This window comes from Chenopodium quinoa, unplaced genomic scaffold (genome assembly GCF_001683475.1).
Source record: "Chenopodium quinoa cultivar QQ74 unplaced genomic scaffold, ASM168347v1, whole genome shotgun sequence".
NCBI lineage: Eukaryota > Viridiplantae > Streptophyta > Magnoliopsida > Caryophyllales > Amaranthaceae > Chenopodium > Chenopodium quinoa.
In genome coordinates, this window is record NW_018743669.1 from 66,177 (window position 1) to 80,868 (window position 14,692).

General features: G+C 35.1%; 3 protein-coding genes across 4 annotated transcripts; 1 reads left to right on the forward strand and 2 right to left on the reverse strand.

Annotated features, from left to right (window-relative positions):
• Positions 1-405: 405 nt before the first annotated feature.
• LOC110683333 (laccase-17-like) lies at positions 406-3,451 on the reverse strand. Its single transcript, XM_021859679.1, has 6 exons — positions 3,222-3,451; positions 2,891-3,042; positions 2,480-2,724; positions 2,236-2,370; positions 1,170-2,153; positions 406-726 (listed from the first exon to the last, which is right to left on the reverse strand). Exons 1-6 carry the CDS (start codon positions 3,327-3,329, stop codon positions 596-598), a joined length of 1,755 nt encoding a protein of 584 aa, XP_021715371.1. The 5' UTR covers positions 3,330-3,451; the 3' UTR covers positions 406-595.
• Positions 3,452-9,224: 5,773 nt separating this feature from the next.
• Positions 9,225-12,207, forward strand: LOC110683301 (aluminum-activated malate transporter 2-like; the record flags this gene model as incomplete). Its single annotated transcript, XM_021859649.1, has 7 exons — positions 9,225-9,260; positions 9,681-9,945; positions 10,186-10,335; positions 10,476-10,748; positions 10,969-11,084; positions 11,184-11,327; positions 11,680-12,207. Coding segments are annotated over 7 exons (1,512 nt in total), but the record flags the coding sequence as incomplete, so codon positions are not given.
• LOC110683334 (zinc transporter 1-like) lies at positions 11,942-14,640 on the reverse strand. 2 transcript variants are annotated; one of them, XM_021859681.1, is made up of 3 exons: positions 13,300-14,640; positions 12,663-13,077; positions 11,942-12,025 (listed from the first exon to the last, which is right to left on the reverse strand). In XM_021859681.1, the coding sequence occupies exons 1-2, from the start codon at positions 13,946-13,948 to the stop codon at positions 12,686-12,688; spliced, it is 1,041 nt and encodes a 346-aa protein (XP_021715373.1). In that variant the 5' UTR covers positions 13,949-14,640; the 3' UTR covers positions 11,942-12,025; positions 12,663-12,685. The 2 variants fall into 2 exon arrangements, with proteins under 2 accessions (XP_021715373.1, XP_021715372.1); XM_021859680.1 differs by lacking the exon at positions 11,942-12,025 and having other exon boundaries at positions 12,247-13,077.
• Positions 14,641-14,692: the final 52 nt, after the last annotated feature.

Here is a 14,692-nt window from a genome sequence, read left to right on the forward strand (position 1 = left end):
AAAAGAACGAAGGAAAAGTAGAAGAAATAGTACATGAACGTTTCTAGTCAAAAATCTTGTTAGTTATTTTTCCAAATAATATTTCCATCATTATACCATAATACATTGATAACTTATTTGTATATACAATCACTTTGATTATATTTAGACTTTAAAACGGAGTAAGTTGTGCATGCTGTCTTTAACGTATGGTTGGGAGACCCTATATTACAATTAAAATTTTCAAGAGACCAAGTTATCCTAAAACGTACATATGAAAGTCAATTATGTATTGGCTATGTAGATCATGGAGATTGGAGAATGTGTCAATCAAGAATAATAAGTCTTGTGCAAATTAGAGATCTTACACTGAAATAAAACGCCTTTTTCTTATTGAAATTGAAAGTAAAACTTAGGAAAATCAAATGTTACAAAGCCGCCTTTATTATTCTACATGTACAAATAATTAAATTAAACTCCTCAGCTGGCTTTTACAACTTACAATCCTCACTCAAGCAAAATCCCATAACAAACAAAAGCTGAAATTCAAATCAATTCAATTCCTCTTTTTAGCAATCAAAATGGCAGATGGCCAGGGTACTGTGTGATCGATCAGTTAGCATTTCGGAAGGTCGGCGGGCGGAGGTGGCAGCTTCTGATTGGGTAGCTTGCCGTCTAGGACAATCCAAGCCATCCTTAGTCCCCAACTGATGTGCACCTCAAAATGGCAATGCATGAACCATACCCCTGTTTCATAGCATTACTTAGTAAGATCTTCACTCTTTCTTAATCATAATAGTATTTATATCTTAATCTATTATTTTGTAACAATTTATTAAGCATGAAATCTACATGAAAATGATATATTGATAGTACATGTTCATTGCTTTATATTAAAACTTAGGTTAATGTGACACTTGTTTAGTTGTCATGTCATATGATTTTCAATTATTAATTGGTGAATATTAGCCACATTTACTAATTTGTATCCTAGCTAATTAATTAAAGAGAAATTTCTAGCTATATCATTGTGATTTTATTAAAATCAACTTCTCTACGGCTCTACCAATTTAAATTAGACTAGTGAATGACAAGGGTACGTTACTATATATGTATGTACTTCGTTTAAGACCCATGATGCCTAAAATTACAATGACAGGACAAATTTTATTGGAATGTGTTACACTAACCTGGATTATCAGCTCTAAATCGAATAGCAACCCAACCACCGGAAGGCACGGCCACCGTGTTCCTTTCAACAGGATCAACAAGATTATATTTGGCAGGATCTTTGTTAGGGTTAAAGTTGCCATAACCTTCACCGACAACATAAAAATTGTAGCCGTGAAGATGAAGAGGGTGACTCTCGGCACTAACAATACTAGTGTCCTGCATAACAACCTCAACACTTGTGTTGTAAGGGATCACAACAGTTTCAGTAGCATTCATCACATTGGTGTTGTTCGGGGGCGTGCCGGTGTAGTTAAACTCTTTGAGAGGGAATTGAGGGAAATTGGTCTTGTAAACTCCATCATTTTGGCCAAAAAAGTGGGATTGAAGCATAGCAGTTGATGGGAGAGCCATAGAAATGTTGTTAACTGTGGCCGCGAATTTAGTGTTGTTATTAGGCCCTTGGCATGTTTGGTTCTTAGGGCAAGGGCTAGTTCCAAGTCCTACTGTAAAGAAGAAGTTTTTATCAACTTTTTGTGGAACATCAACGGGGTACTTAGCATTGTTCAAACTTCGAAACTTGTTTCTAAAATTGGCTACAAATGAAGTGTCATTGACTGAAGGTAGACGAGGAAGATCTTTGGATGTAACGTTAATGATCTTGTGAATGGATGAGAGCTTTGGTGGCATTTCGTACTCTAGTATGGCTGCCGCGGTTGTGTTGTCAAAGGTACCACTACCGGTAAAGTAGGGGCTAACCGCCATTAGGTAAGAGGTATGGCTTGGAATAGGCTTGGTCTTAAGGAGAACATTGGTGGTTTGGCCTGGTGCTATTAGAAGAATGTCGGTTTCAAATGGCTTAAGGTAGACTGCATCAGCTTCAACCAATGTCATGGTGTGGTTGGCTATACTGAAGAATAAATCGTCGTTGAGTGCAGCATTGATCAAACGCAAGAGGTAAGTTTTCCCTGGCTTGACCTTTAGCTTGTATGTATCTTCCAAACCTAATATACAACAATATTGAAATTATAAAGTTTTGTTGTTATAAGGAAAGCAAAATGTTACTAGGCATATCGAATTAAGCACCTTTAGCCCCTGTACATGAATTGTACAATGGCCCCGGAAATCCATTGAATGTATAAGCATCGGACACATTAGGGCCTCCTCCACTCTGAAGGGCTTGACGAATGACTGCTTCAGTGTCATTGTACCACCACTCTCCTACACATTTTTCGTGCACCACCACGTAAAATGATTAGTATCATACAAGTGTGTATTTGTGCTCTTATGTTTAATCAAAAGTAAAGATTTAAACGCGATGTATGTATACCAAAGATTATGGTTTTCTCCTCATGGGGCTTAGGGAATGGATACGGTTCATGTTTCTTAGGGAGGATGATCATAGGTCCATATAAAGTAGCCCTAAGCCATGAGATGTGGGCGTGCCAAAAAAGAGTCCCTCTTTGTCCTTTTATTGTAAAGTTGTACACGTAACTGTGATTACTTTGAATTGGACATTGTGTTACATAGGCCGGACCATCAGCCCACTGACTCCCCATTTGCCGGATTCCATGCCTATATATAAAATTTCATCATCATTATGCAAAGTTGCAAACAACAATATAATTACTGCAAATTATTATTATTATTATTATTATTATTATTATTATTATTATTAATTGCACATAATATATAATTATTGTTTAAATTTACTAGTGGTTAGTTTGCTCTAAAATCATACCAGTGGATGGAGACATTATTTTGGACATGGTTAACAACTTTAACGACAACTTGATCGCCTTCTCTAGCAACAATTGGAGGCCCAGGGAATTTTCCATTGACAGTGAGCATGGTCTTTGTCTTGCACAAGTGTGTCACATTTTGCAATCTTACCTACAAAGTCATAATATAAAGTTATAATAACTTTATAATAAATGTTATCAATTCAATCATACAATATATATGATCAAATTATTCACTAAAGAGGGTGATATAACACTGTAAGAAAAGATTATAATGATGCATGATCATAGCAATTAATAAAATTGGTTCATAAAAGAGGGGACACATACATCAAACGTATAATGCCTAGTTATTCCATGACAATGCCAAACATTGTTGGCCAAGAAAAGAAAAATGGCCGCAGCAAATGCTGGCAAGGAAAGAGTGGAAGCACCCATAGATCTTCTATCTAAAACTCGATATCGATCTCGGTATTTATGATACGTTTTTGTGAAAGTGAAGAGAGGCTAAGTGAGAGTTTTAAACAGTTGTTTATGTAGGAGTGACAAGGTGAGGAGTTTATGCCTAGGTTAGTAGGTTGAGTAAATTTAAATCAGGTTTTTGAATAATTAAGGTCTCGATCACTATAGAGTGCTATACAAGACAATTTTAATTACATGGATATTACTTGACCTTATATTGTCATTTGGAAGTTGTTTCACACTCATTTTAGCTAGTATATATTAATAAATCTGTATAACTTTCAATTCTTCATGTGATAATTTTTATAGAGTGATATTATTAGAGCTGGCGATTGTTGACCCAACTTAATAACTTGATTTCGAACCCAACTTAAAGTTATCGAGAATATTAAATTCGATATGAACTGAACATACAATAACATGACCTTCCAGTACTAATATTAAAGTTTACACTATTTTTATATACTTTTAACCAAAACCGAATGAACATGACCCATCCCTATTTCTATATACGCATAATCCTAAATGACTTATAATGATTAGATCAACACTAAAATAACTTAATATCTTAACTTAATATCATTATTAAAGATAAGTAATTTTAGCTTATTAATGACCATTATTACATCATTCAATCAATTAATCCATCCCTTTACATGATCATTATAGCTGTGGGGTGCGCAAATTTGGTAAATTTAGCGTGAATAAGATATTGATCAAATAGGAAAATATATGTGAATCTAAGCGGAGCTTCAAGGAGTTAATAGATTGATCATACACATGACACGGCATGAGGAGGACATTTTATCTGCCTTTCTTTCAAGCAAGATAAAGATGATAAAGATTACTAACTGTTCTTGTCTATTGATTTTTTTATGTCAAATTAATTCAACCAGTAAGAATTAATGAACATTAAACTTCACTTTCTTCTTCGTTTAATTTTTTTTTAGATGAATAGTCAATTGAAGTAATAAATTGCGAGAGCCAAGCTTGGTGTATACAAATCATTAGAAAAGATTAAAAGAAGTGTCTAATTTTTACTTAGAAAAAAAAAATTTAATTTATGAAAACAATAACTAAGAAAATTATTTCTTCAATAAAAAAATAATAAACTAAGAAAATTATAAAAGTTTTTTCGGAAATCAGGAGCATGTAATTTTAAATTCTATTGAGCCGGCGAAAACTTATAATTTTTTTTTTGTTGAAAATATATTAAATTGTCAGAATATATGTAACACTTATTAAAACGTGGAGTGTATGAATATGCATTTGATTATTCAAAATATTTTATAAATCCTGACCCAATTTAAGCTACTAAACCTTCTAGATTACGGGGGGGGGGGGAGAGTCATAGAAGTACTCTCTAGTGATAGATAACATACATAATGGTTATTATAGATTTGAATTCAAGACTAATAATAAGCTCAAAATGATTTGATTGAGTTATAACTCTTCATCTTAACTATAATTAATTAAATTATTTTTTTTCATATACAACTCGTCAAATATATCTAAGGGTCTGTTCACATTTACTTACTTTCAATTCAGCTCCAATCAGTTTAGTTCAGTAAATGTAAACTGGCCATAATTCGAAGTTGGGCCGTTTATTTTTCATTAGCCTTTATATTATTTACTACTTCGTATCAATTATACTATGTAATACTTCGTAGTTTATACTTTGAAATTCAAATAATCAACCCGTTAGTAGCATCGCCACACACTATTTAAAATGTATCAATTATACTATGTAATAGTTTATACTTTGAAATTCAAATAATCAACCCATAAGTAGCATCGCCACACACTATTTAAAATATTTCAATATTACATACACTGATATTATAAGTAAATGTAATTGTAGTTTGCAGTTGCACCAACTTCGCACCTTGTTTGGCACTCTGAATTTACGCTTGGTTTGCACTGTACTCAAAGGGAAATAATTCGTCTATCAAAGCTCTTGTGTTCTTACTCTATATATTACACACTACTTAAATATATATGCATGCATGCATGCATGCGTTCACTTGGTACGTGAAAATGACGACTTTACTGAGTATTGGCCATTTGCTCGAGCATCTAGAATAAAGTCGATCCCTTCATTTTTGTTTATTATAAGGAAACAAAAAATGATCTCTTAATCAAAAAGTCGCTTCAAAATATATACTAAGAGGGAGTAGGTGTAATATGGTTGCTTTGTAAATACGTATTGTATCAATTTTAAACAAAGTAAACAAGAATGTGTATTCATACGTAAATTATTTATACTAGATAACTGAAATTATTTTATAGATTAAAACTTACACAGTAATTTCTAATTCATTACTATATTTGTTATTTAAAATTATTAATTTTTATTGAACTGAAATTATTTTACATAAGTGTAAATTAGATTGAATATTTTTTTTTTTTTTTTTTTTGTATGGTGAAGAAAATAGAGTCTTATTATACAAAGTAATTAAACAAGACTACCTGTATTAGCTAATTAAGTGATGGGCCTAGCTAGGTAGCTAAGCCCAATCAAAGATATATTTATACCTAACATGAGCCTAGAGCTGTCAATTCGGGTAAACGGGTCGGGTTTTGGTCGGTAAGAATGGGTCGGGTCAACGTCGGGTCAATTAAGATTAATTCCATAACCTATGCGGGTCGGGTTTGGGTTGGGTCATGCTTGAGTCGGGTCACGTCGGGCCATACTTCTTATCGGGTTTGGGTCGGGTTAATAACCAGTCGGGTTACATTCGGCTCGGGTGAACAATAAGTCGGGTTTAATTCAGGTTAAAACGGGCCGGCTTAGGGTAATTCTCGGGTTCGAGTCAGGTTCGGTTCAAGTCAATAATTTGCGGGTTAGAATCAGGTCGGGTCATTCTCGGGTTTGAGTCGTATTCGGTTTAAGTCAATAACTTGCAGGTTATAATCAGGTCGGGTCATTCTCGGGTTCAAGTCGGGTTCGGTTCAAGTCAATAATTCGCGGGTTTTAATCAGGTTGGGTAATTTTCAAGTCGATTCATTCTCGGATTCAAGTCGGATTATGTTCAAGTCATTAATTTGCAGGTTACAATTAGGTCGGGTCATTTCCAAGTCAGGTCATATTCGGGTTCAACTAACTATAAACAAATAATTATCATATTTATCAAGCTAATTATTTCCTTTTACTATAATATATATGGCAATACACTAGGGAACTATAGTTTATAATTTAGGAAGATAATTATCTCCTTTGACCATACAACAAATCAAATATATACTATATTTAACTCTTAAATTTGAGGATGATGCTCCTTTCTTTTGCTGGCCTGGACCGACTGGGTCTCCCTAGACAAAATTCTTTGATCAACAATATAAGGTGGTCTAAATTGCATTTAAGGTGATTAAAATTGGGTCAAGAATAATTTCGGTTGAATTTAGGTCAAGTCAATAACAAGTCGTGTTAATTTCGAGTCGAGTTAGTAACAGACCGGGTTGAATTTTTGGGTCGGGTAAGTAATAGGTCTTGTAAAATTCAGGTCGGGTTTAATTTTAGGTCAGGTCAATAACAAATCAGGTTGATTTCGGGTCGGGTTTGTAACAAGTTGGGTTAAATTCGAGTCGGGTTGAATTCAGGTCAGGTTAGTAACAAGTCAGGTTAAATTCGGGTTTTGATGGGTTAAAACGGGTTAGGGTCAATTTCGGTTCAAGTCAGGTTCGCTGCAAGTTAATTAAATTGGCCGTTGTAAACCAGTAAATCGCTGCAAGTTGTAAACCGGTAAAATAGTCGTTTAAAGGCAAATTGGATGGTTCCACCCACCCAATTGGACTCCCGGAAGTTACTAGGGACCATGATAAACATTTCGGCAATTTTTATTCCGGGTGGAAAAAAAAAAGTCAAAAATTTTCAAAATTGAAAGCTAATGTCCACATTTTTTGAGAAATTTTGGAGGTTTTGGGACCCAATGTCGAAAAGACTTGAGATTGTAGGGGATACATCACGGGGTCATATAATTCCGTTTTGAACCATATATGATCATTATTATATGTTGTCATAAATGTTCGTAGTAGGCTTGATTTAATGAAATCGGTGCAAGTTTAACCGGTAAATTGGCCATTTAAAGGAAAATTGGATGGTTACACGCACCCACCCAATTGAACTCCCGGAGGGTATTAAGGACCATGGTAAACGTTTCGGCAATTTTTATTTCCGGGCGAGAAAAAGTCAAAAAACTCCAAAATTGAAGGATAATATCCACGTTTTTTGAGAAATTTTGGGAATTTTAATTTTCGGGCGAAAAAAGGTCAAAAAATTTCTAAATTGAAGGCTAATATCCATGCTTTTTGAGAAGTTTTTGAGGTTCCGGATCCCGGTGTCGAAAAGCTTTGAGATTTAAGGGGATACATCTCGGGGTCATATACTACTGTTTTAAAACATAAATGATCATTATATGTTGTCATAAATGTTTGTGGTAGGCAAGAATTTATGAAATTGGTTCAATTTGTAAACTGGTAAATTGACCGTTTAAAGGCAAATTGGATGGTTACACCCACCCAATTGGACTCCCGGATGATATAGGGACCATGGTAAACATTTCGACAATTTTTATTTTCAGGCGAAAAAGTCAAAAAAATCCAAAATAGAAGGCTAATATCCACGCTTTTTGTGAAATTTTGGAGATTTAGAGGCCCGATGTCGAAAAGCCTTGAGATTTTAGGGGATATATCTCGGGGTCATATAATGCCTTTTGAAACCATGTATGACCATTATATGTTGTCATAAATGTTCGTGGAAAACTTGAATTAATGAAATCGGTGCATGGTAAATCGATAAATTGGTTGTTTAAAGGAAAATTGGATGGTTCCACCCACCCAATTGGACTCCCGAAGGTTATTAGGGAACATGGGAAACATTTCGGCAATTTTTATTTCCGTATGAAAAAAGTCAAAAAATTCTAAAACTGAAGGCTATTATCCATGCTTTTTTAGAAATTTTGGATGTTTCGGGTCCCGGTGTCGAAAAGTCTTGAAATTTTAGGGGATACATCTTGGGGTCACATAATGTCGTTTGGAACCATATATTATCATTATATGTTGTCATAAATGTTCGTGCGGTAGGGTTGAGTTAATGAAATCGCAGAAGTTGTAAATCGGAAAACTGGTCGTTTAAAGGCAAATTGGATGGTTCCACCCACCCAAGTGGACTCCCGGCCCTGAGGCTGTTAGAGACTATGGTAAACATTTCGGCAATTTTTATTTACGGGCGAAAAGAAGTCAAAAAACTCAAAAATTAAAGGCTATATCCACGCTTTTTGAGAATTTTTGGTGTCTTCGGGACCCAGTTTCTAAAAGTATTGAAATTCTAGGGAATACATTTTGGGGTCATATAATGTCGTTTGGAACCATATGTGATTATTATCTGTTGTCATAAATGTTCGTGGTAGGCTTGAATTAATTAAATCGGTGCAAGTTGTAAACCGGTAAATTGGTCGTTTAATGGCAAATTGGATGGTTCCACCCACCCAATTGGACTCCGGAGGGTATTAGGGACCATGGTAAATATTTCGGAAATTTTTATATCTGGGCGAAAAAAAGTCAAAAAAATTCCAAAATTAAAGGCTAATATCCACGCTTTTTAAGAAATTTCGATTGTTCGGGGCCCGGTGTCGAAAAGTATTGAGATTTTAGGGGATACATATCGGGGTTATATAATGCCGTTTGGAACCATATATGATCATTATATGTTGTCATAAATGTTCGTGGTATATAGGCTTGAGTTAATGAAATCGGTACAAGTTGTAAACTGTTAAATTGATCGTTTAAAGGAAAATTGGATGGTTCTACCCAGCCAATTGGACTCCCGGGGGGTATTAGGGACCATGGTAAACATTTCGACAATTTTTATTTTCGGGTGAAAAAAAGTCAAAAAATTCCAAAATGAAGGCTAATATTCATATTTTTATTTTTTTTTTTAAAGTAGGATAACATACTCGATATACTAGAATGAGTGTTTTTATAATCTTTTTTTTTTTTTTTTTTTGTAATATAAATTGTTTTTTATTTTAAAAAAAATTCTCACACACACATTTGCCAACAATTAGGGTGGAAACATTTTATAATGTACTCCTTTTTGTTCCTTTTGCCTAAAAAAGCTTATAATACTAGAAATACCCGCCCCAAATAAAATTTGTGACTCCAACTAAAGTTGTCACTAGTTCTTCCCTACCCCGTATAAAATTATATCTTATCTAAGTAAACACCTCACTTATTTTACTTATAATCTCTCTTCATACTCCTAAGAACTAACTAACTAATTCTACAATAAGAGAGATAAAATTCTAATTAATGGAGAGCCATCGTCAGAGCCCTAACCAAGAAACATCAAGTCACACAAGAAATTGTTTTAATGCTAAGTTTGAAAATTTGAAGACTAAAGTTGGTGATATTTCAAAGTTAACTAAGCAACTTGCTAAAGATGATCCTAGGAGAATTGTTCACACTATCAAAGTTGGGTTTGCCATCACATTGGTCTCACTCTTCTACTACTTTGATCCTTTCTACAATGGCTTGGGTGTCGATGCAATGTGGGCCGTTCTCACCGTGGTGGTTGTCTTCAAATTCTCTGTTGGTAAGTGTTAAACATCTTACTTGTACTATATCTTAGTACGCGGTCATTTGGTTAGACATGTACCTAGACAATTAATACCTAGTTAGGGAGTTACGTTTTCTAGAATGTGATTGTTTAATTGAGTATATAACATATTCCTAGACCTCTCAACCATCAAATTAATCTGGTTAAGTTGGTCGTCCTTTAACAGATTATTTTGTTACCTTGTAATTTGTGTATCACGATGACTTGTATATCTAGGTGCAACGCTAAGAAAAGGGGTGAATAGAGTAGTTGCAACAGTTCTAGGTGGATTTTCAGCAGTTGGAGCTCACAAATTATCCAGTCTTCCTGAGGAGAAGCTGCCTATGCTAGAGCCTCTTTTTCTTGGACTTTCCGTTTTCTTAACAGGTACATAAATAAACTACAAAATCACGACACGATCATCAAAACCGTAAAATTAGACATAGCATGGGTCTCTATTTGGTAGGCAGTAATAAATAAATTGCGTTAATAGTAATGATGAATGTGTATGTAATTTTGATTTGCAGCTGGAGTAATGACATTTATACGATTTTTCCCAAAGATAAAGACGAGATTTGATTATGGACTATCGATATTCATATTGACATTCAGTTTAATATGTGTATCGGGGTATCGAACGGATGAAATTCTAGACATGGCAAGTAGAAGGATTACCACCATTTTAATAGGAACTTCTACGGCTGTTATTGTTTATGTCGTCATATGCCCTGTCTGGGCGGGCTCTGATCTTCACTCACTTGCTGCCACCAATCTTGAAATCCTTGCCGATTTTTTTCAAGGTAATATAAAATTATACGTCGTATGTATGTCTTACTCGATCAATTTTATCATAGTTATGTTAATATGTTACTAACTTTAAATCTTGTACAAGCATAACGTCCATACGTGTACCTCGATTGACTACTCTAGTCGTGTTCCTTTAATTTGGGGATGTAATACGAAGTATATACTAGCCACGACGTACATTTATGAGCAAGAACTAACACATTTTGATGACAGAATTCGGAGGAGAATACTTGAAAGCTTCTTCGGATGCATTCTCGAAGGACAACAATAAACTCACACTAGACAGATTGAAGAAAGTAGTCGATTCCAAAAATAATGTAGATTCTTTGGTTAGTTTTTCTCCCTTTCTTCATTATTAATGAAAAAATCCAGTGAAGATTTTGTTCGTTTGCTACTTTAGTTTACCTAAGATGCTGAAATGTAAGCAGTTTAATTTAGCAATGTGGGAGCCTCGGCATAGACACTTCAAGTATGATCATCCATGGACACAATACCAGAATATAAGCGAGTTGGCTCGGCGTTGTGCTTGTAGAGCTGAAGTTCTCCATAGTTTCCTATATACTCAAGTCCAGGTACAAATTCTACTCTAAGAGGAAAAAGTGGTGGGATTGGACCTGAAGTATTTTTGTGAGACTAAAGTCGTAGTTTCTATGTATATTATTAGTAAGGAGTAACCTTTAAAGGACGGTTTAAAAAGAAAATTGGGGCAAACAAAAAGAATCAGAGATAGTAAGCTTTTGTTGGGTTTAACTTAATCAGTTATGCTCTTGCATTGTGTTAACTACCCTATAGTACATGTGCTATGTATAGAATGTCGAGTTAGGTCAGGTCGGGTCAATATATGCTAAGACTAGACCTACATTGGCTACATACTACTGTGTTGTACGCTAACTTCATTTGATTACTATGATTGAACATGCAAAGACACCAACAGAAGTGAAGGCCAAGTTCCGTGAAGCATGCATGATGATGAGCACAGAATCAGGAAAAGCCCTGAAGGAACTATCGTTGGCAATCAAGAGAATGAACCAACCTTCGAACGCAAATCACCATGTCCAAAATGCCAAACAAGCAGCTGAAAATCTCTATCCCTTGTTAAGATCAAACATACGAGAAAATCTCAATCTTTCAGATGTAAAACTAGCAGCCACAGTCGCCACCATACTAGCAGATGTAGTAGCTTGCACCGAGGAGATTGCAAAGGCGGTCCAAGAGCTTGCATCTCTAGCCAAATTTAAAGATAAGAATAACACCGTCGTGGATGGTAGGGCTGCGTGTGGAATCAACAGAAACAAATTGGCTAATCAAGGATCAATTAACAGAAGTTATCTTAATAATAATCAGTTGATTATAATTCATGATGGGGATTCATCCCCACTTTGTTCACCGAAAATTTCAATATCGGATCAGGATCCACCTTCCTTGGCTATAGCTCAACAAAATGCAGAGTAACTGAGTAACATTATAGCCTAATAGCTGCTAGTTTGTTTGACCGCGTGTATTTTTTTTTTTTTTTTTTTCATTTTTGATTATTTGGTACATGAAACACCTTGGGGCCTGGCGTCCTCTCCCAGAGATCATCCAATATATATCCCATGCATTTGCACGAGTACAATCTTGTATATCTAACAGCGATAAAAATAATATAGACATGGCACACAGATGAAATAACATCTTACTAATTGGAATCTCTACAGGTTGTGAGTCTGTGACGTATAGGCTGGCATTCATCTTTACCAAGTTTATGCTTCTGATTTATACAGATTACTAGTTAAATATAACATCATTCTTCCAAGCAAATCATATTTCATTTCGCAAAGACATATACAAACAGCTACAGGTAATATATAATGGTATAATCATCTCAACAAATGAACAAAGTTTTATGGAAATTTTGTATTAATTACCTCAAATACAACTGTGATGGATCTTAATCCCATATCATCACAACTGCAATGACAGCAACTCCAAGAAGAACAGCAAAGAATCTATAAAATGGGGTGTCAAAGTAACAAGGAGAATGTGGCTTATAACCTTTGGAAATGAGATGATTAATAGCAACATAGATGAATATCCCGGTAGCAAATCCCATGGAAATGGCGTAAGTCCAGTCTGCTGCAGGGCCTTCGGTTGTTGCATCAATGGCGATTCCAATCCCTATACCGATAGGGCTTGAAATCGCAAAGGCAAAAGAGTAGGCCACGGTTGCCAAAAATGGCCGCTTTGGGATCATTCTTAAGAGGGCAATCCCCATTGCAATGGCCGCGAAGACTTTGTGCAGGGCTATAGTCCATAAGTTCTTCCATGCATCTCCTTCATTATCTGTACCCCAAAAAATAAATTTGTCTTTCGAGTGAGAATATAGTTAACGATTATGATATATGCAGTCTTAAGGACTAAGTATATAACTGTTACTAAATAAGCATTTTATATATTTCCTACATCGGGAATTGTTTAAGAATTGAATTTTATAACAAAAACAAGACAAACTTAGAGGCAGGAAAATTAAATATTGAATTAGGTTAAAGTTAGTAAGTTGGTTACCTGCAATTCCAACAGCAATGCCCTCAAAAATAGAGTGAAAACAAAGAGCAACTATGAGAAGAACAGAGTTTCCAACTGATGTAGTTCTTATGAAGATTGGGCTGTGCTCCATTCCTTCGTCTTTCTCTGGTTGTTCCTCATCTCTATATTCTTCTACTGCCACCCTCTTTTTCCCTGCGCTTTTCTTGGCAACGTACATAATTATGCAATCACCGAACATGGTAAGGACATATCCAGCACAGGCTAACATGAAAGCAAATGGATATTCAAGGGATGTGAGGTTAGAAAAAACAGAAGAGGCATCGCTTAAGAAATGCATCATTGCTGTTCCAAGGAAGACTCCTCCAGCAAACTGAGTCCCAAGAACGAGAAAGTTCTCGTTCCATCGTAAGAAGTAGGGGGAGACTCCAAATACAAAGGTGCTAACAAGAAAAATGACTAAACACCATATTTTGACTATGACAAGCTTCCTTGAATCGACATTCTTGGGAGTACTACTAGATTCGTCATGACTGACTGGACTATCTTCATGATCATGACTGATACCACCATGGGCGTCAATCAAAATAAACTGAATTGAAAGAATGAGAACTACAACAATAACAAACGAAGTCGATTTGAGAGATTTCAGGGAAGAGATGGAAGTCATTGTATGTATGCAGCTCCTTATTCCACCTCTTTGTCCCTCTCAATGGCTAGAAGTCTACAAAACTTGATTAAGTTATGCCTATTTGCATGAATGAGAAAATAGTCATCACATTATTTATTCATCAATTAAAATCAGGCTTAACTTGTGTGGAGGTCATTCAACCTTCAGATTTGTAGTACAGCATTGACTTTGCAAAAATTGTACTACACAATGTGTAGATTAACAATCTGTCAATATCATAATTGGGCTGGGTTTAGGAGAATATTTTATGTAATTTAGACTTACATTATTTTGAAGTCTAAATTATGTAAGACCAATGTCCAAATATTTGGTGAAATATTAAAGGAAGACTAAATCAAAACAGTCAAGAAAGGCATGAAGCATGCTGTTTTTGTCCTCATAATTGCTATGCTAGTCCAACATCAACTATCTGGGAAAGACTCATCTAATCCCAAATATAATTTCAATTTGTGATTTCAAAATATATAAACTTGTATATATTAAAAAGCTAAAAATAAAATAATGTCATACAGTAACCTCACTCTTTGATGAAAGCAATGACGGATATGAGGATGGAGAGTCTGAGACGTGGTTGCCACGACACAGTTCAACTTTGAAGTGTTTTCCACCTTCATTCATCTCATCTAGTTCTGCAGATCTTTCAATATCACAGTATATAATGCAATTATCATATGGGAGCTTTTCGCATTCCAACTATAACATATGATGGCAGACAAGATCATC